This window comes from Nematolebias whitei, chromosome 10, assembly GCF_014905685.2.
Source record: "Nematolebias whitei isolate Nwh7 chromosome 10, NemWhi1, whole genome shotgun sequence".
In the NCBI taxonomy this organism is placed as follows: domain Eukaryota; kingdom Metazoa; phylum Chordata; class Actinopteri; order Cyprinodontiformes; family Rivulidae; genus Nematolebias; species Nematolebias whitei.
The window spans coordinates 26,169,273-26,190,433 of record NC_056507.1 but is presented as its reverse complement, the minus strand read 5'-3'; the positions used below and the strand labels follow the sequence as shown (position 1 = coordinate 26,190,433).

The 21,161-nt window shown below is 41.7% G+C and overlaps 1 protein-coding gene across 1 annotated transcript; it reads left to right on the top strand.

The window, feature by feature from the left end:
- Positions 1 to 5,443: 5,443 nt before the first annotated feature.
- st8sia2 (ST8 alpha-N-acetyl-neuraminide alpha-2,8-sialyltransferase 2) lies at positions 5,444 to 20,834 on the top strand. Its single transcript, XM_037683665.1, has 6 exons — positions 5,444 to 5,546; positions 6,659 to 6,715; positions 9,998 to 10,141; positions 10,219 to 10,476; positions 12,662 to 12,955; positions 20,534 to 20,834. Exons 1-6 carry the CDS (start codon positions 5,449 to 5,451, stop codon positions 20,832 to 20,834), a joined length of 1,152 nt encoding a protein of 383 aa, XP_037539593.1. The 5' UTR covers positions 5,444 to 5,448.
- Positions 20,835 to 21,161: the final 327 nt, after the last annotated feature.

Sequence of the window (21,161 nt, the reverse complement as noted above, 5' to 3'; positions counted from 1 at the left end):
TCATTCCTGTTTTAAGATGATTTTGTCTTGAAATGTTGGAGGTGAAGTTGTTTTTAAAATAACGTGCACAATCTCAGGAAGTGTCTTGAGATGTTATGCGCAAACTATGTGCTTTGGATAACCCTCAGCTACTACCACATCAAATTTAAGCTTGATACTTGTAAAATTAACAGAGTTGGGACCATTTTTGCATCTGGCTAACATTGATTAACTGTGGCAGCCATCTTGAATTGCTCAGCTCCAAAAGTCCATTTTTTTGTGAGGGTGATTAAAAAAAAAACAACAACAAAAAATAAAATACAAGCTCTGTTAAAAATCTATGGTTGCTACATGTTAATAATAAACCAAATGTTTGTAACTACAGTCGTTTCTGAGCACTTGTGAAAATAAAAACCACTCTTTAAAAACTGCATGTTTGTGTTTTTGTGTCTGTTTCGTCCTGCAGGAGCTTGAAGCTTGTCAGCCCTCTGCATCGACACAGACGACCTCAGCTGACAGTGATCAGAGATCCTCCTGATTCATGTCTCAGGTCCAAGCTGCAGCTCTGCAGCGTCCTTGTTGAAAGTCAAATAAATCTAGCAGGAGGACAGAGACGCAGCTGCAGGCGGGACTTTTTTGTCTTTTAGTGGAAAGCTGTCAGTCGGCGTAATGAGAGCTTTATTAAGACAAATTGGTACACAACAAATCGAGCAGAGAAAACAAGCTGTAAATTATGCCTGCACTGTTAAAGGGATAATTCTGAATTTTTGTAATGGGGTTCTGTGGAGCTGGCACGATGGTGCAGTTAGAGCTGGCACCTCTCAGCAAGAAGGTCGCTGGATTGAATCCTGGCCGGGGGCCTTTCTGGGTGGAGTTTGCATGTTGCATGGATTTTGTCCCACAGACCAAAAACATGCATGTTAGGCTGATTGGTAACTCTAAATTGTCCCAAGGTGTGAGTGAGAGAGTGAATGGTTGTTTGTCTCGTTTGTCTCTATGTGTCCCTGTGATGGACTGGAGACCTGTCCAGGGTGTCCCCCGCCTCTTGCACAGTGACTGCTGGATATGGACAAGTGACCCCCCGCGATCCAAAAAGGAAGACACGGGTAAAAGATAATGGATGAATGGGGATCAGTGGATATGTTAAGAACAATTAATATCTTACCTGCTGTAGATGGACAACCTTGAATTACAGATAGTTTTATTCAAAACAAATTAACAGGCTAATGGCTAGTCTGAGCAGGGCCACGTCCATAGAATTATTTGTTTATTTAATTTTGCAAGGGGGGGGGGGTGCAGAGGTTAGAGAAGGTGAGCCTATCATCGGAAGGTTGCTAGTTCAACCCCCCCGGACTAACAACCTCAAAAATATTGGTGGGAAAGGTGAAACACCCACACCTGCCTCCACCCTCACTTGTCCCGCCCTGGGCCCTTGAGCAAGGCCCTTAACCCCCACCATCTGCTCCCCTAAGTGCACTAGATGCCAGCGCTCTGCTCCACACAGAGAGCTGTGGTAGCTCGGTGGTCTGTGGTTGCATCAGGAAGGGCATCTGGCAACAATCGCCAAGTCTTTGTGAAGAAGGGAGCAGCCAAAAGAAGAAGAAAAAATATTAGTAGTTTATTGTAAAGCTATTTTATAAACATTTTTTAAACAGTGTTTGCACGAACTGACCTCTTCAAAAAAATACAATAAAATATTTTTTTTGGCAGCAGCAGTCCACTCTTTGCCTCTGTCATAATATTATCACCCGCCGCTGAATGTTGGACAATAATGTTTTTGCATGTGTTTCTGTGTTTGTTACCAGAAAGAATATCATGAATTGTTGGACAAGTTTAAACAAAAATTACAGGAAACTATTTTTGGACAAATTTTTACAACTTTTAGTCAGCCCAAATCAAGATGGCTGCCACAGCCAACTAACCTTAGAAAATCAAAACACCAAAAATAGGTATAACTCAGTCAATTTTATATAGAATGACCTAAACTTTGATGTGCTAGTAGCTTAGAGTCATCCCCAACACATACTATTAGCATAATTTACTATTAGCATACCTTATATTACAAAAGAATGCACACGGCAATCTGAAGACGGTCTCGGTCTAAAATTCTGTCATGAGAAGTGAAGGGTGAAACAATGCATGACCTTAAATGAACTCTTGATTCAGGTCAGTTTTAAACGTAATTTCACCTAACGGAGGTTGTTCAAAGAGCTATCTGCTACAGGTAACATATTTTTTGTTCATATAACCTCCCACCAAATTTAATTTCATAATGTTCAAACCAAACCTTTAACCTGTAAATGTCAGATTAAACACGTTTATTTTAAATGCATGAAGAGTATAGGACAACATTAGTCCAAACAGTGTTTGTTCATATTTATTTTACCTGGGTATATGTGATTTATGTTGTGTGTGTTACCGAAGCTCCAGCTGCACTTTTCAGTTTATGTAAATCAGCCCTTTTCCCCCTCGTCTGTGAAATACAACTTGCTCTTTAATGTATGCATGAATTCAGACAACAGGCAGCTGTAGATTTGTTCTGAACACAGAATACCCCCGTTTGCAATAAACGCCAACGACCCACCGCTACGTTTCAGCACAAGGTTTGACGAGGATGATCGGACGTCTGTGAGGATTTATTGAACCGAGGGGGATGATGAATTAAACCAGTAAAGATAAAGAAAAATTCAAAGTAATCATGGATGTTAACTGTTTAAAAGCTTTTGATTTTCCCCAAAATAACAAGTACCATGAATTCATTAATCAATCTCACTACAATTATTTCTTGGATTGTGTAGCATATAGTAAATGTAAAGCGCAGAATTATTAAAAATGATAATTTACGCAAATCAAAACTACCACATTTGACACAGAAATAAAAAAAATAGTTTCTCAAATTTAGGTAAGTTAGAAAACACACGGTTAGAAAATAATTTGAATTATAAAAAAGAAACAAAACACAATATGGCATTCAAAACTTTCATTTTTGATGTTATGTATTTTTTTTTCTGGTGTTTTTGCTTTTGATCTTTACAGCTTGATTTATTTATTTATCCATTTTTGTGCTTTACAATCTCTTTTTAATTTCACATTTATTAACCAGGCAAACCCCATTCAGATCTCTTTTCATGTAAGTCTGAATAATTTTGGTTTGTGAGAGAAAAGCGTAGTACCTGAAGAAAACCCACGCAAACAACAGAATATAACTCCACTCAGAAAGACCCCAGGCCCAACCCGGGAACTGAACCCTGGACTTTCTTGCTGCTGTGAGGCAGCTGTACTAACCACTAACCCATTGTGTTACCCAAACCAAGCTTTGCATCTCAGTTATAGCTTTAACTGAAGGCTTAACTGAACACAGATGATGGAAAAATTATGTGAACTCTGTCTTTAAACATGAATTACCAGCTGAGGAAAAAACTGCAAGAAAGGCAAACTGCTCTGTGAGCGTTTTCTGCATGAAAACAAGCTTTGAAACCAAACCATTACATTTATATTCAATGAAAAACAGAGCCACTGCACATTTTATGGTAAAACTGTGTTTTCCCCCCTGACATCAGCACTCTTTCAATATGAAACTAAACTAAAAAATTCAGCTGAGAAGAGCAGAAACAGAGAGTCATGCAGTTTCAAAACATTGAGAGGAATGATTGTGCAGTTCAACATTTTTATAAATGAATCAGTGAAAGAAAAATCAAAGGAAAGGAAACAGAGCTGCTTTAATTTCAGTGCTTAAAAATGAATGCTTCTAAAATAACAACTTCTCCGAGCCTAATACAGTTCAATTCAGTTTATTTCTATAGTGCCAAGTCACAACAGAAGTCATCTCAGGGCACTGCTGCTTTGAGTTTAATTTCATGGCAGACTCTCATCTTGAGCATGAAGGCGACAGTGGAAAGGAGGTGGGCGGCTGAGGCGAGCTGGTCTGGGAACAGTCCTCACCTCCTTCTACAGGTGTGCAGTGGAGAGCATCCAGTGCTCCAGCATCAACGTGTGGCATGGAGGCTGCACAGCTGCAGAAAGAAAAGCTTTGCAGAGAGTGGTGAAGGCTGCACAGAAGATGTTGGAGTCAGTCTCCCCACTTTCACTTCTCAGTTGTTTCCTATTAAAAATGAAATCAAACACCTTGAATGTCTAAAGGCACAGACCTCTTCCTTGTTGTTTCACCAGTTAGAAAGGTAAAGCTACTAATTTTATTATTCTAAACATTTTGCTACCAGAAAACTATAACTACAGTACACACATGACATTTAGAATAACGACAACAATAAAATACAAACCTTCTATCTGCAGCTGATGGTTTGAGCTGAAATCAAGTCAAGTGATAATAAAAGCTAATCTGATGCTCATCGCGATGATCTGCTGCAGCAGTGAAGATCTCTCTCAGGTTGCTGCTGCTTACACGTGACACTGCATAAAATGCTTAGTATCCTGACAGTTAACGCTCATGTTAGACATGTCCTCAAGTTGAGCCTTGCCTTGCCCGCCCAGAAGACTGGCCATGGTTCTGTCTCTGATCGGACATGGCTGGGTCTATCTGTTCAAGGATGAGATGTCCCAGATCCAGTCCTTAATATGGAGTTGTTTTTGCTTTTATTGCTCAAATGCACATTTTAGATAGTTTCATCACACCCACTGTTATCATCAGTTAAACCAGTTATGACCAGTATGATCAACACATAGCCGTCCTACTGATGCACGCTGGTAGCACTCCACCCATTGTCCAGGGTGGAGTCTAGGGCCAAGAAAAGATGAGGCACTCCTTGAGTTCAGGGCTTCTGTCATCAAGATCCTCGTCGTGACGGTTCGGACTGAAGCCTCAGCGCTGAGAACCTGTAACTTTTCCTGCCTTATCGACACTAAATGGTAAAAACTTTGTTCTTCTCGTTTTTTATTGAGTCATAGTGAGTCTTCTCTCCAGCTGGGAATAAAAAGAACCGAAAAAGCCACTGTGGATGGACGACACTAGAATACATTAGCTGGCATTTTTCTTAAAAAAAACATGTAAATAATTTATGTGATTCATGCTTATGTTTGTAAGAACATTGAGTTAACCCCCCCCCCCCCCCCCCCATACCCCCAGGACTGGACCTCACTTCACCTGACCTCCTCCTCCTCCTCCTGAGGAGGGAGGAGGGAGAGGATGGAGAGTTTTGCTCCTCTCTCTGCTCCTTTAAGAGCACGTGTGTGTGCCTCTGCTTCCTGTGCAGCTCTCAAAGTTTGACTGTGGTGAATCTGGAGGTACCACAGCGGAGACGGGTGCAGCAGAAACAGAGGAGGAGGAGGAGGAGGAGGAGTGGGGGGAAGAAATGGACCACAGCTCGTGTGGGAGGGTCCCACTCCGGCAGTGAGAAGAACAAAGACGGAGAGATGACCGAGCGGATTTGCAAATGGGAACCACAGGAAGGTTGATGTAAGCAGAAAGAGGAAGGGACTCCCGGCTGCAGCCTCCTCTGCTCCCCCTCAGACATGCCGCTCCTCCTCCGCGCGCTGCTCTTCGGCTCCATCACGCTGCTGGTGCTGCTTCTGGTTCTGGATGATTTGGCAGAAGTGGGGAAAGAAGCTGCGTAAGTGACCCACGCTCAGTCCTCCATGTGTCAGAACCTGCTGCCTATTGTCCAGCAGCTCATCCCAGAAGATCTCCTCCCTGAAGTGTTCAGAAGAAGACAGGATTGTCCATCTTCTGGAAACTGCTTGAAGTGGCAGTTTCCACATTTTGCATGAGGAGCAGCTGTCCTCCCATCAGCCGCCCTGCTGCTACCCGGCTCCCCCAGGATTAGGCTGTGTTTGCAGCAGCCGCCTGCATGCAGGATACATTTCCACTAGATGTGTGGAGGGAGAAGCAGAGAAAGTGTGTGAAAGAGAGGAGGACAGATTAGGGAGGAAACAAAAGAGGCTCTCCTTTCTTCAGCCCCCTCTCCTCTTCTTTTTGTTCCATTCTCAGACTTTGAAATGTTGAGCAGTGCAGCAGAATCCTATTCTGTCCCACTTGCCAGGAAATCTTAATTTAGAATAACAATGTGTCAGTCTGCAGGCCTCAGAGGGCATTTCTCTCTGTTGTCACCTGGTGGATAAAAACACTTTCTCGTGTTCATCTTCTGACTCTCACATTTCCCTTTCGAGCAGGAGTGTTGCGTTTCAAATGCAGTTAGCCGGCTGTAATGAGGTCACACTGGTTTGTGATTCACCGTGGGAGAAGAGAACCAATTCCACGTCTGAGCGTGTTTAAGAGCCTCCAGGTCTGTGAACAAAAAAAAAAAAAAGACCTGAAGGTGGTTTTCAGGGTCAGTTTATCCGTTTTTCATGGAGGCGGATTCAGTTTGTTGCAAGTGATAACAGATGTTGCCAAGGTCGTGTTTTTTTTAAGTGTCTGAATCTGAACGCTGCATGAAGGCGCTGTGTTCAGCAGCTTTGTGAAAACCTTCTTCTTAAAAAGACCCCCCCAAAAAACTAATCTGTGTAATGAGGCTCCATTAAGACTAAATTTCTCCTTATTGCATCAGCAAATGGACCATAATGGGTTTGTTTTCAAAAGGAAATTCACACACGTGGTGTTTCACCTTCAGTCTGACTGGAGGAGGCTGTAGTGTACACCTGATGCTGAATCCACTCTGTGACAATTTGATTTGAGATGCTGTGAGTGATTTTTAATTTAATTTGTTTTTGTCTTCCCCCTCAGAAATACTGGACACTCAAAGAAGATGAACTCGCACCAGCTCGTCCCGAAACCTCACAGGTCTGAAATGTGTGGCTCATAAAAATGTGCATGCAGCTGGGCATGTTCTGTGATTTTATTTCATTTTATTTTATTTTTTTTATCGCTTTTGCTCACTTTTCATGCCGCTTTGAGAACACGCAGCTGTGTGTTGTTTAGTTTGTCTGGTCAAAGCTGAAAAGTTTGGGAACAACCATTCTAGGATGAAGGGAACTTTTTAACACCTTACTGCAGAACCTTTTAGACTGGGTGCCCTCCGAAGTGATGACGGCAGGGATCATTACTGATCCACCAATCTCAGATAAAGTCAATGATCCAAGATGGCAGCACGACTGTTTCAGACCATTGGTGGCAGTCAGAGCTCTCTAGTGCTGACTTTACTGCATTAGAAAGTGAGCAGAACGATGGATTAATGGTTAACAGTGTTGCTTCACTGGGTTCAGATACTTTGGGCCCCGAGTCTTTCTGTGTGTAGTTTGCATGTTTTCCTCATGCTTATATGTGTTTTCTCCCACAGTCCAATAATTTGCATGTTCAGGCCCAGACCTCCCTTGCAAAACAAATCTATGATTTACCTGGTGGAATAAAGGTTAACAAATAAATAATGAAAATGTGTGTTATTTAACAAGCATTGGAACATTTTGTCCTTTTTTAATGGCTCATATTTATAAGATTTTAGTTTTAGACAATAAACTAGGTTTGGGTAGAGGTATGAAGGTAAATGTTTACATCTGAGTGTGCAATATCGCTCTTTTTTCTGGTAGAAACTTATTTTCACAACACTGTTTCTCAGTTTTGGCCATTTCACGTTCAGGACAACAGCAGTCGTTTTCTATGAAACCAAATCTTCTTTTACAAATTGTTATCCGATTTGCACTTTTGCACTACAGATGGCTGCAGTCAGTGGTTTTTGATGAACAGCAGTAACTAAGGCGGATAGCAGAGTGCTGTTTGTGCTGCTCAACCTTTATCAACACGTAGGAGCCAACCAACCTCACCCTTGGTCCAAATGGACATTTGTGTATTCACCATTTTGGATGTAACTGTTTTCACGCTCGAGACTGAAGTGTGTGTGAATCTGCGAGTCGTTGAGGTGTAGAAATCACAGCTCCGGCTGATGATCTGTCAGGGAAACTACAACAAATTCAACAAACACAACCTTATAGAATACACATGTAACTTATCTACAATCAACGGAGAAAAAAACGCTGTTTCCAGAGATTGTTTACGTGTAACACAATCATTACTTTAGCTAGTTTAAACTTTAACATGTAATGTACCAGGCAGAGTTCACCAGGCTTACACAGATGTCTCACTGAAGCCCTGGTCATGAAGATCTGCACCGGACAGTGTACAGGAAGTGTTTTTATACACGCTTATCAGCACAATGACCTCGGCCTCTTAGACTCGGAGGCGTCAAGTGCTTGCAGGCTCCTCTTTGAGAGAAGAAGAACTCTCTGATCTCACACATGGTTCAACATTAATTTATCATTAGCAGTGATAAACATCCATAAACCTTTACCTGAATTCCCCTGACAGGAAGTATTTTATATTTGATAATTAGGTTTATTTATTGTTTTGTAATTCATGTGTTGTGCTACTTGCGTTTCCCTCTGTGTTCCTCTGTTCTGTCATTCATTTCTCATCAGACCGTCCTGCCACGCCCATTTACACCTGCACCCTGTTCACATGTCACAGCTACTTATCCCAGGTCCATTCAGTTACTCTGCTTTCCCCACATCGAGCAGTAGTAGTTCTTCTGATGCCACCGTCCGTTCGCCCTGTGTTTAGATGTACATTTGCTGCCACGTCAGCTGATTTATTTAAAATAGTATGCATTATTTTTCCAAGCTCCTCGTGTCGGTCTTCATCCTGGGTCCAAACCTCCTGAAAACCATGACAATACATTAACACCCCAGCCCTGAAATATTTGAACGAAAGCTGAACAGTTTCATCAAATGATCATTGTTTTGTACTGAAAGAGACTAACTCTGACACAGATACTGCTAGATCGCTTTACAAACAGTAGCAGGAAAGTCACATATGTTTGGACGTGTATAGTTTTAAGAAACAGACATGTTTCAGTAACAGAGGCTGGAAAACTGGTGAAACAGCATCAGATTTCCCTCTGAAGACCATCTCTGCTGCAGGAAGCTCTGTTTGATTGACATGAGTTCATGTATAGTGGATTGTGTAAAAACACTGCTGCCCACAGATGTGCCTGTCTAAAAATTGGCTTAGTACTGTACGCTCAGGCCTGTCTGTTTTTTTTAATTTCCTCATAAAGACAAGGCAATACAATAAATCACCCGACTGATCAATCAGTCCTTATGTGACATCAGAAGTACGGGGATTTTAGTAGAGCTGATGGTGGGGAAAATAAAGATTGTGCACACACATAACCTGCACTAAAGCAAGTTTTAAACTGTAAATGAACGTTGCTAAAATAATGGAAGATTTTTTTTATTTAAAATGCATTTTTAGTAGCTGCTACTGAAGTTCATATTAGACATTTAAAGTTTAAATTCATATAAATCCAGCTACAAACCAAAACATTAAAAATATAGAAAAAGTGTAAAATGTGTTAAACAAGCACACATGTAGTGTTTTGTGATCAAAAGGAATCTGAGAGGCTTTAATTCTCTGCTTGTAATGCAACCTTTCATTGGTTCCCAAGGAAGGGGTCGAGACCCCACTGTGGGACATGAAGCATCAACTTTGGGGTCTTGAGATAACCTGAAATTAAACTAAATGTAAAAGTAACTTATTTTTCAGTGTAATTGTTCCAAGAAATAAAAAGAATAGTTGATAGAAGGAACCTCATTAGTTGTTGATGCAGTCATTGGGGCTCATGGAGTAGAGGTAGGGCAGCCAAGTTGGGACCCAAAAGTCCCAGGTTCAATCCCCAGCCATTTCCCCATGTTGTCTCTGAGCAAGACACCCAATCCCTAATTGCTCCCCAGGTGCCTACATAGCTGCCCACTGCTCCAACTGGGCAAATCCCATGTGCGATGGGCCAAATGCAAAGAGCCAATTTTGCCATTGTATGGAAACATACGATGACAACACTTACTTACATTAGTGCCATCAGTTGGCCTGAATACTTCAAACACGTTTTGTCTTGGTTATTTTATTGGTCATACGTTGAAAAGTTTGTTACCCCTAAATCACAAGTTTTACTATTTTTTTTGTCCAACAAAATGAAAGCCCATCAGAAAAAGAAAAAGCTCCACATCAGATCTTTAGATGGCTTCCTAATGATCAAACTTTTATAAGATAGCATTTTTTATTTTTGTCTTTTAGTAAGACTGTGGTCCACTTGGATCCGACCTCCACGACGAAAACGAGCAAACGCCTCGATCGCGGTCGTTGTTCGATCTGCAGTGGTGCCTCCAGTCACCCGTCAAGCACCTGGACTTTTAACAAGACCCTCTCCAACCTCATCAGGTACGTTTCATCACCTGTCCCTCTCCACGATCCACTGAAAGCTTTTTCGTAACGGGTGTGTTTTCTCCGACGTGCAGGAAGAATATCCTCAGATTTCTTGACCCAGAGAGAGACATCTCCATCCTGAAGGGCACGCTGAAGCCAGGGGATGTCATCCACTATGTTTTTGATCGCCACAGCACCACAAACATCTCAGAAAATCTTTACCGACTGCTGCCAACCGCATCCCCGATGAAACGCCAACATCACCGGCGCTGCGCCATCGTGGGCAACTCTGGGATCCTGCTGAACAGCAGCTGCGGGCCCGAGATCGACTCTCACGACTTCGTTATCAGGTAGGGTTTTACCCTCTTATCCAAGCAAGGTAAGAAATTTCAGTGAGGGAAATGAAATTCATTGGAATACACTCAAATATACAAGAGCTTGGCATCGTGAAAAGGCTTTTGCGTCAGCGAGTGGCATGCTGAGCCTCTCAGGGAACAACCGAGGCTGGGTCTTGCTCTGATTTACAAACAGGACGCGGTGTGTGAATCCACCGGGACATTCTGTTTGTGTTCGGGTGCAAGAGGAGTCTGATTTATGTGTCACAACTCAAAGCTGCCTTTGAAGGAAAGTCACGTCTTGTCTATGCCAAAATAAAAGTGTTCTTGATTTTTCGTAGAGTTTAATCAAACAAAAAATGCACGATCTGAAGGGAAAACACTCGTCATCTACCGGTTCCTTTAATGTTGGTGTAGAAGTAAAGATGTGAGCAGACTGCTCTCTGGTTCAGACTTCTGTACATCTTTCTCTTGTGTACATGCTGCTGTTGATGAGGGGAGCCGTGCTTTTAAGGCTCCAGCAGCAGGATAATAATGCAGATTCATGACAGGAACGGTTGGCTGGTAGCAGGGAACAGGAAATGTGTCATTTTGAGAAGGCGAGGAATTTGCTTTGGCACTCGCATACGAGATGAGATGATAACGTCTTGGCTAAATATAGTCCCCCGCCTTCATTTGGCTCCTTTAAAGTAGGTTGATGGTGTTTGAGGTCGCAGGTATGGATGATTTCAGCTCTTGGGTGGAACGTTCGCCGACTATCAGCGGTTCTCTACCTGTCAATCAAATGAGCAGCAACAACGGAGATGTGTACAAATGCAGGATCCCAAAAAATTAACTTTGTCAACTTTTTTGCAATGAAATGTAACCGTTGTGTGCTCGTTCAGTTGATATCTGCCATGGATTCTACAAACTAATAGGTTCATCCTATTTTATTTACGAGGAGTCCGTACAATAGACAATAAACAACAAATAATAAAAGAACAGTCAAACATCATCATCCATCCAGTATCTTTTACCCGCTTCTTCCTTTTAGGGTTGCAGGGGTCACTGGTGCCCATATCCAGCAATCACTTTGTGAGAGATGGGGGACATTCTGGACAGGTCTCCAGCCCATCACAGGGACACATAGAGACAAACGAGACAAACAACTATTCACTGCCTCACTCACACCTAAGGACAATTTAGAGTTACCAGTCAGTCTAACATGCATGTTTTTGGTCTGTGGGAGGAAACTGGAGTACCCAGAGAAAACCCACGCATGCACGGAGAGAACATGCAAACTCCACCTGGAAAGGTCCCCGGCCTGGATTAGATCCAACGACCTTCTCGCAGAGAGGCGGCAGTTCCACCAAATGTGCCACCGTGCTGTCCCACGCCTGATGAAGATCAGTGAATCTCTTCAGGCAGCACATTTGTTTGGATCCATCTTGTGGGCTCTAAATCAGCCCTTTTGTTCTTTTGTTGATCTTGGTGCCAGTTTTGTGTCCAAAGATGAAATTCATCTTCATCTTTAGTTCCCTGTTAGACACTGGAAGCTCTTGCGCTACAGTTTAACTACTTAAAACTTCACTACTACCATTTGTGGGTTTTGTTCTGTGTTGTTTTTGAGACAAGCACTTATTTTTTAATGTTTAAATCAGGTCCAGGGCAACATTAGATGGATTAATCCCTCAGAAACGACTTAAAAACATTGACGACCATATTCACTGGGTCAGAACATTTTGCTTTCCATTATATTTTAGCTTTACGTCTTGGAATATTGTCATCCATCCACTATTTTCCACATGTTCCAGAGGGGTAGCAGCTAGAGCAGCTTTCCCCAGCCACATTTTCCAGCTCTCACGATTCAGACAAGCTTACAGCATCATACAGTGATCACTGTGAAAAACATGGAGAACAGGATTGCCCATATGAAGAGAACCAAATAAAAATGCTAGAAAAGCTCCATAAAGGTGTCCTTTACTTACCGGTACTTATTTTTGCCTGTTTTCATGAAAAATGGGCAATCATGTAATTGTCAATAAACAACTGTGTTGTCGGCATAGAAATGTAAGGATGCATGAGGAGCGATCTGACCTACATGTAGATTGTGAAAAGAGGGTGGGTCCTAAGACTAAGCCTTGTGGTACACCACTGTTGACAGTTAGATAGCTTTTGTTCTTTCTGTAAGATTTGTGACATCAGTGGTCTGTGTTTTTAGGTGCAACCTGGCGCCGGTGGAGGAGTACTCTCAGGATGTGGGCCAGCGGACCAACCTGGTGACCATGAATCCCTCTGTGGTGCAGCGGGCCTTTCAGGACCTGGTCACAGAGGAGTGGAAGGAGCGCTTCCTGAGGCGCCTTCGAAACCTCAGTGGCAGCGTGCTGTGGATCCCAGCCTTCATGGCCAAAGGCGGGGAGGAGCGCGTGGAGTGGGCCCTTCGTCTCATCCTGCTGCACACGGTGGACGTACGCATGGCGTTCCCATCGTTGCGCCTTCTCCATGCCGTCAGAGGGTAAGAAGTAACTACGTCTCATAAGAACGGCGGAGAGCAGCAGAATCGGAGGGCTAGTTTTAAACAGAGACAATCAACAGGGAGTGACAGTCGTGCACCTCCAGGTGCCAAATGTGACACACATGGAAAATATGTTTCTGTAAGAAATGTCTAGTCTTTTAGTTGTCCATTTCTTAATGTCTCTGTCACTCAGAGGAATTGTTGGATATTTCGGGAGAAGCGTCTGTTTGCTTTGAGGTGAACAAATTGATTTTACTCTCGGGATGCACAAGCAGGTGACTGTGAGTAATCAGCAGGAAAATGGATTCTGTCAAAAACTCTTTTGACAATCACTACAAAAGTAATTTGTCCTAGACTGAAATGAAAGCATAATCTATATTCATCGACTAAATTTGTCTCATGCTGGGTAAATAAAGGCAGACATTAGCAGGAAATTCTTGAAAAGCTTTATTTTAGTATTTTCACAAATGTAAAACGCTTCAAGCTTTTGATGTTTTAATAAATTTGTTAAAAATAGAAAGTCTATTTTACAGGAGTACCAGGTTTGATGGAAGCAGTTTAGCATCTTCTTGAGCCTTTTCCAAGAATTTATCAAAATTAATTTTATTTACGTTCAGTGTTCATTCGCCAATTCTTGGCGACATAGGTTTGCTCTAGGGACGTGGAGCGTTACCTCACTGGTAGGTAAGGAGCCGGAGCTTGTGTGTACGGTGGGGCGGTACCAACTAGATATAATTAGGCTCACCTCTACGTACAACTTGGGCTCTGGAACCCAACTGGTTCTCTACTGGAAATGGGTGGAATGCCCCCATCGAGTTGAGGGGAAACTTTGCCCCAGGTGGTGGAGTTTAAGTTTCTGGGTGTCTTGTTCATGAGAGATGATATGTTGGGGAGGGAAATGGATTGACGGATTGAGGCCTCGTCCTAAGTAATGAGGGCATAGCTTCGGTCAGTTGTGGTGAAGAAAGAGTTAAGTCGAAAGGCAAAGCTCTCGATTTACTGGTCTGTCTATGTTTCAACCTTCACCTATCGTCATGAGGTTTGGATCATGACTGAAAGAACGAGATTCCAGATACAAGTGGTCGAAATGTGCTTCCTTCACAGAGTGTCCAGGCTTTGCCTTAGGGTGAGGAGCTCTGTCTTCAGGATATTCTCAGAGTAGAGCCGCTGCCTCTCCACATTAAAAGGAGTCAGTTGAGGTGGTTAGGGCATCTGATTAGGATGCCTCCTGGACGCCTCCCTTTAGAGGTTTTCCTGGCACGTCCCACTGGTAGGAGGCTCCGAGGAAGACCCAGAAGCTGCTGGAGGGATTGTGTATCTTCTCTGGCCTGGGAATGCCTTGGGGTTCCCCAAAACAAGATGGAAAGTGGCACTGGAAAGAGGTGTTTAGGTTTCTTTCCTGGACTTGTTGCCTCCGCGACCCGACTACGGATAAGTGGTAGAAGATGGAGAATTTTGGGAATAATACACAAACCTCAAAAATTTAGTGACACCTGGTGGCCAAGTTGCAGATTGCAAGTTAACTGCATATTCTTTTTTTTAACCCTCCTGCAGCACTTGGGTCAAAATGATGAACAGGCTTCAGTCTTAAATTGTTGATTCAAGATGGCATCCAAAGGCAACTGACTCCACCTCTTCCCCCCCCCCCCCCCCCAAAAAAAAAACTACATTAAAATGGTTTAAACTCCATCAGTTTTAAAGACATTAACCAGAAATTTTGTATGATAGTAGCTGAGACTGATCCCCAACACATATTCTGAGAGCTAGCAGATTGTGCAAGATCTTTATTTAAAATGTTACAATTATATGTTTAGAGACAACTCTGTCTTTTAGCAAAATATCTCATGAACAGCTGAACAGAATTTATTAAAAGTTTCAGAAAATAAATGTTGGATGAATATCTACAAGTGATTAACTTTTCTAGTCAACTAAATTCAAGATGGCTGCCACAGCCAACTGACACAACAAAATGAAAAATGGCTGTAATTCAAACAGTTTTACAGATGTTGGGCTAGAGTTTGTTGTGGTAGTAGCTGAGAGTCATCCCCAACTCAGAAAATTAAACTGTTAAATGAAACTGGTGTGAAGAACTTGACCTGGAGCCAGTTTGTCCATCAAACGAACAGACTGAGACTAAAACACAAACATCCGTCAGTTTAAAAGGATTTATTGAACATACAGCTGAATTCAATGGGCTTGCTATACATTTATACACGTTCTCTCATAAGTTAAAACCAGACAAATCCTTTGTCCTGAGTGAATTTCATCCAGTCCAGACAACCTTCAGATGTTTGGACAGCACGACGGCTCAGTGGTTAGAACTGTTGCCTCACAGGAAGAAAGTACTGGGTTCAAACCCCGAGTTGAGCCTCGTGTCTTTAAAATGATTTGCCTGGTTGAATAAAGATTAAAATTAAAAAAACAAGTAAAGTAAATGTTCTGATCTTATCCAGCAGGAAGCAGTGAGACCTGTCATCCTCAGAAATTACCGGAAAACCAGCAGAGATGTTGGTTAACAGTCATGTAGACCTCCTGGTGACCTTTCACAAAGAAAGCAGCACATTCCTTATTTTTGTAGGTTGTTTTTTTTTTCTTTTGAAATGACTTGTAACTTAACTCTAATTATCTCTGGTACCAGGTGTTTATTCTGAGCTGTTTCATGTTTAAATTAGGTGCAAATTGATTTCTTCCCTTGCCGGAGCTTTTACTGGGATTCTGTAAAACTCCAACTTTATTTAGGCTGTTTTTTGTTTTTCTGTTCTGTACTAAGACAAATCTCTTAGAGATGAAAATTGCTATAATTGAGAGGTGACCCATCACAGACAGAATTTTTTATTCATTCATTCATTCAACCTTTATTTATACAGGTTAATCCCACTGAGCCTCGGGGACTCATTTACAAGAGAGATCTGACAGAATTATGAGGGTCTGCTCATCTTTACTCCAGCCACCATCCTTTCAAACGTATTTATTGTTGATCAACCCTCTGTTCTGCTCCTCTGCTTGTTTTAATGTCTGCTGCTGGAAGCGTTCATCCTGCTCAGCACACAATACGTTCTGAATAATAAAACATCAGCACCTCTACAGACACAGGATCCCCAAAAGCAATAAAAAAGAATAAGGAACGTTAAGTTGAATTCGGCCATTAAGAGCTCTGCCTCTGCACTCAGAAAACCCTTTTTTCACCACAGCTTCCATTATTTCTAAAGTGTTTTTGTCTCGAAAGCAGACAGTCGGATGAACAATCGTTTGCTGCCCAGACGGCAGAGAGATTCAGAAATGGATCAGTTACGAAGTTAAATTTTAAGGCCTAGCAGTCCTTGAAGGAATGCATATCACCCAACGCCTTTGTTGTGATTCACGTTATACACCATCTCATACAAAACTGTGCGCTCAAACATTGTGTTGAGGATGACTCTCAGCTACTACCACACCAAACTGACTGTTATAGCAGTTTTTGTGCTGGCTAATGTTGATTAGTTGTGGCGACTGTCTTGAACTGGGTTGACTCCAAAAGTTAAATTGTAGATGTACTTCCAGTAACTACTTCCTGAAAGTTTGATCAATTTTGTCCATTTTTTTATTAGATTTTTTTGCTAACAGACAGCAATTAAGAGTTAATGCACAATTGGCCATCAGAAATATGAAGCGGTGTGAAGCCCTATGACTGTTTGTTCAGAGTGATGCTCAGCTAATACCACACCAGATTTTAGCATGAACAGAATGGCTACTATTTTTTGTTTCATGAGAATACCGTATTTTTCGCTGTATAAGTCACAGTTTTTTTAATTTTTTATTTTTGCATAATTTACATGCTTATAGGATTTATAGGCTGAAGTGACATATTTATGGATTTTTCCCATATTTATAAACCATTTTTTGGCTGAGATATGACTGTTTTCATTCATTCTGACTGAAAAAAAATTAACAGTACCATTTTCACCCACTAGATGGCAGCAGAGTAGTAAGGCATGCCGTTGCATCATGTAATAGGTAAAAGTGGCTCTAATGACAAATTCAAAAAAGTTCAACACAAAAACAACTGGACTGTATTTATTATACTTTACTTTATAGTTTATTGCTTTTGTCTTGAACTTTTTTTGAATTTACCATGTCTTGGATGACTGAGAATCTTCACCAGTTATTATTAGCAGAAGCTTCAGTATATTCAAAACAGTGCAGCCAGGATTTTATTGAGAGCTCGTAAATTTGAACATATTACACCTAATCTCCATAACCTCCACTGGCTCATCTACAGAATTCAGTACAAAATTGCTCTCATCACCATCAGTGTTTATACGGAAATTCACCAGATTATCTGAAGGACCTTCTTGCTCCATATTCATCCACCCGGTCCCTACGATCACAGAACAGTCATCTCCTCCACCTTCCACAAACTAAATTAAGGACCATGGGAGATCGGGCATTCTGTGTGGCTGCCCCCCACCTCTGGGACTCCCTCCCTGAATATCTGAGACCTCCACAATCATTGACTGACTTTAAAAAAGGCTTAAAGACTTTTCTTTTTAAGCAAGCCTATTCTGCCAACAAATGATTGTATCATTGATTTTATTTGATTCAATCATTGATTTTAGTTGATTTTATCATTGATTTTAGTTGCACTCTGTAGCACTTTGAGATTTTTGTTAATGAAAAGTGCGTTACAAATTAAATTCGTTATTATTATTAGTTATTAATGACCCAATCGCCTGCCTTACTCTTCCACCTTCGTTTTGCTTTCTGCTTGGAACCGTCAAATCAGCTTCATTTCGCTGCACCGCCCCGACGAAATGCAGCTAATTTGACAATTAAAGTTAATTTATTAAGTAAAATTTCAACTGAGACACACCTTTGCTATGAAGTCGAGTGTACAAATAATTGTTTTAGATGCTTTTCTTGTTAAATTTCAAAGAAACGCGTGGCCTTCCTACTTCTTTTTTCCCCCTGTCTGCACGCTCCCGGGAGCACCGAGACAGCAAATAATTTTGAAATACAGCTGATTTGACCATTAAAGTATTTTTATTAAGCAAATGTTAGATTGAGACACAACTTTACTATAAAGTTGAGCAAACAAATAATTGTTTTTAGGTGTTTATCGTGTTAAATTTCGAAGAAATGAACAGCGGCTCATCCCTTTGTGCGTGCACGCTTACGCGAATCGGGTTTTGAAATACAGCTGATTTGGCTGTAAAAGTGTATTTATTAACTGAGACACACCTTTACTATAATTTTGAGCAAACAAATAATTGTTTTTAGGTGTTAATCTTGTTAAATTGTTGTTAAAGTCCTCCCGTGCACGCTCCCGTGGCCACCATTTGGCAGCCCATCGATTTTTGACACAACACCGGCCCACATTTTCGGATTCGGCCCACATTTCTGGGTTGTCAGTGGTGACGCGTAATGCATAATAGATGCGACGTATACGGCAAAGCAACACATTTATGGATTTTTCCACGTTATTAGACAAATATGCACTGATGCGACTTATAGGGCGGTGCGATGTGAACAGCAGAAAACACGGTACATGTCAAACCCTTCAGATCTTTTACTGTTTAACTTCAGAAACCCATAAAATTAACAAAAATCCATAGTACTCTCACACGATACAAACTATTTACAGCACAATTATTATGTAGATGTATACAACTGAAATATGCCGTACTACCTAAGATTCAGGGATAAACATAAAATCTGACATCCAGATCTTTGTTTACACCTCGTGTTTGTGTAAATTCATCACGATCAGGCGGCGACGTTTAATGAAAACAAGACAGATAGACGTAAAATTAATTTTAAGCTGAGTTTTTGAAAAATACACAACTTTCTCTGCACGTCTGTGGTCGTGAAAAATGGCGAACAATTTGTATAATTTCCCAACAGTCCGTAAGAGTTGACATGTATGCCTGAGGTCAGTTGGCTGTGGCGGCCATCTTGGTTTGGGTTAACTCTTAAAATTAATCAGTTATATAGAATAGGTAGGTACATAAAAAAAATCCAGTAGTTCAAATGAGATGTCTTTCTTTTTTGTTTAATTGGATATTTTAAAGCTTTACAACACAACACGGCAGCACGGTGGCACAACTGGTAGAGCTGATGCCTCTCAGCGAGCAGGTCCCTGGTTCAAACCCCGGTCCGGGGGCCTTTCTGGGTGGAGTTTGCATGTTCTCTCCGTGCATGCGTGGGTTTTCTCCGGGTACTCCGGTTTCCTCCCACAGACCAAAAACATGCATGTTAGGCTGATTGGTAACTCTAAATTGCCCCTAGGTGTGAGTGAGAGGGTGAATGGTTGTTTGTCTCGTTTGTCTCTATGTGGCCCTGTGATGGACTTGCGACCCGTCCAGGGTGTACCCCGCCCCTCGCACAGTGATTGCTGGACATGGGCACCAGCGACCCCCGTGACCCAAAAATGGAATAAACGGGTAAAGAAAATGGATGGATGGATGGACAACACAACACAACTTAAACAACAACATAACAGCTCAGGCCCAATGTGTCACATAAAACACAGGAGAATGAAGGGGAGGAAAAAAACAAAGCAAAAACAATATATTACGCTAAACAAATCCTTGCAGCGTACTAGCTGAGATTTCAGGTTCGACATCATCCAAATATGGCTCCCAAATCTTGAGGAAAAAGTCTGTCTTGCAGTGCAAAACACATGTCAACTACTCTGATGGCACTAAGTCCTGTAGTATCCTTTGCCAGCCTTTAGCTGTAGGTCCATTGTATCAGAATATTTTTCCTTGCCGCAAACATTAAATATGCAATATAGTCTTTTGTTATCGTTCAAGATAACATTTTTATCCGGCAGCCCTAAAAGTAAAGACAAAGGATTCATTTGTCCAGATATTCCTAATATTTTCTGTAGCTCACAAATTATATCAGACCAATATTTTCGCAGCGACAAACACGACCAAAAACAAAAAAAAAGTGTCAAAGTCCCAATTTCTGTTTTGTATTTAAGACACATGGGAGAGAGATCAGAACCAAAATAGTGTTTGGAGAAATATGCATCCTATGAAGAATTTGAAGTTGTATTGATTTCATTCGGTTGCACACAGAGATGGATTTCACATATTTCCAAATCTTACTCTAATCTTCATCGTTGATGAGCATTGACAATTTTTATTTTGGAGATGTCTTTCTTATGTTATATATGCAAAAACATGATCACGCTGTGCTTTTGGCGTTGGGCAATAACATAAATTCTATTTTTCAGCAACTCAAAACCTCGTCTTCACACAGATTACAATGTTTTCATTTACTAAAAGCCAAGAAAAAGCCTGCAGCAGATATTTTGGGTGTTTTTCTTTTGAAATATGGCTCTATGTATTTAATCCTGTGCTTGAGCAGTGGAAATACTGAAGGTTTTATGAATGATTTCCACTCCTGAAGGGCCCGTGTGCTGCTATGAACCACATGGGGACATTTCTATTGAGCCTTAAAGCCTTTGCTTGTGTTCTTTGGCTCTCAGCTCCTGACTTAATGTGAACCCCCAGAGAAAGTTCACTCTAAAGCAGATAAGTGTTTATTCCTCCTTTTAGCAGCTAACAGCTTCTTGTCCGTCTTTACGAACAGGTACTGGCTGACCAACAATGTCCACATCAAGCGCCCGACCACCGGCCTCCTCATGTACACCATGGCCACCCGCTTCTGCGAAGAGATCCATCTTTACGGCTTCTGGCCGTTTCCACTCGACCCACAAGGCAAACCAGTTAAATACCACTACTACGACACGCTGAAGTACGAGTACACGTCCAGCTCCAGCCCTCACACCATGCCCCTGGAGTTCAGGACCTTGAGCTCGCTGCACAGACAGGGGGCGCTCCGGCTCCACACGGGGACCTGTGGTGTGGAGCAGCAACTGCAGAACAAATAACTGGATCAGAAACCATGAACTCTTTCTGTTCCAAGCTCCTGTATTGACTCAGTATGCTGGTTTATTTTACTTTCTATGGCAACCGTAACTCCTCCGGGGTTCATTTGCAAGCAACCGGAAAGGCAGCAGATGTTTTAAACCCAGGGCTGCAAGTTTGGAAAAGACACAAGTGCACACTTTTTGTGTCAGGAGAGAAAATAAAAGCATCAACTTCTACATCCAGTCGAAACCATTTTTGATTTATCGCAGCAAGACATCATGTTTTCGTCGGTTCTGCTTGTGTCTTGCAGTGCTAAATCTAGACCTTTCTTGTTCGAAGTACAAGAT

Excerpts from the sequence above, each read along its gene's own strand:
- st8sia2 (XM_037683665.1), top strand. The coding sequence starts at position 5,449 with ATGCCGCTCCTCCTCCGCGCGCTGCTCTTCGGCTCCATCACGCTGCTG. Across the intron at positions 6,716-9,997 it reads CTCGTCCCGAAACCTCACAG|TAAGACTGTGGTCCACTTGG; the intron begins GTCTGAAATGTG and ends TTTGTCTTTTAG. Across the intron at positions 10,142-10,218 it reads ACCCTCTCCAACCTCATCAG|GAAGAATATCCTCAGATTTC; the intron begins GTACGTTTCATC and ends TCCGACGTGCAG.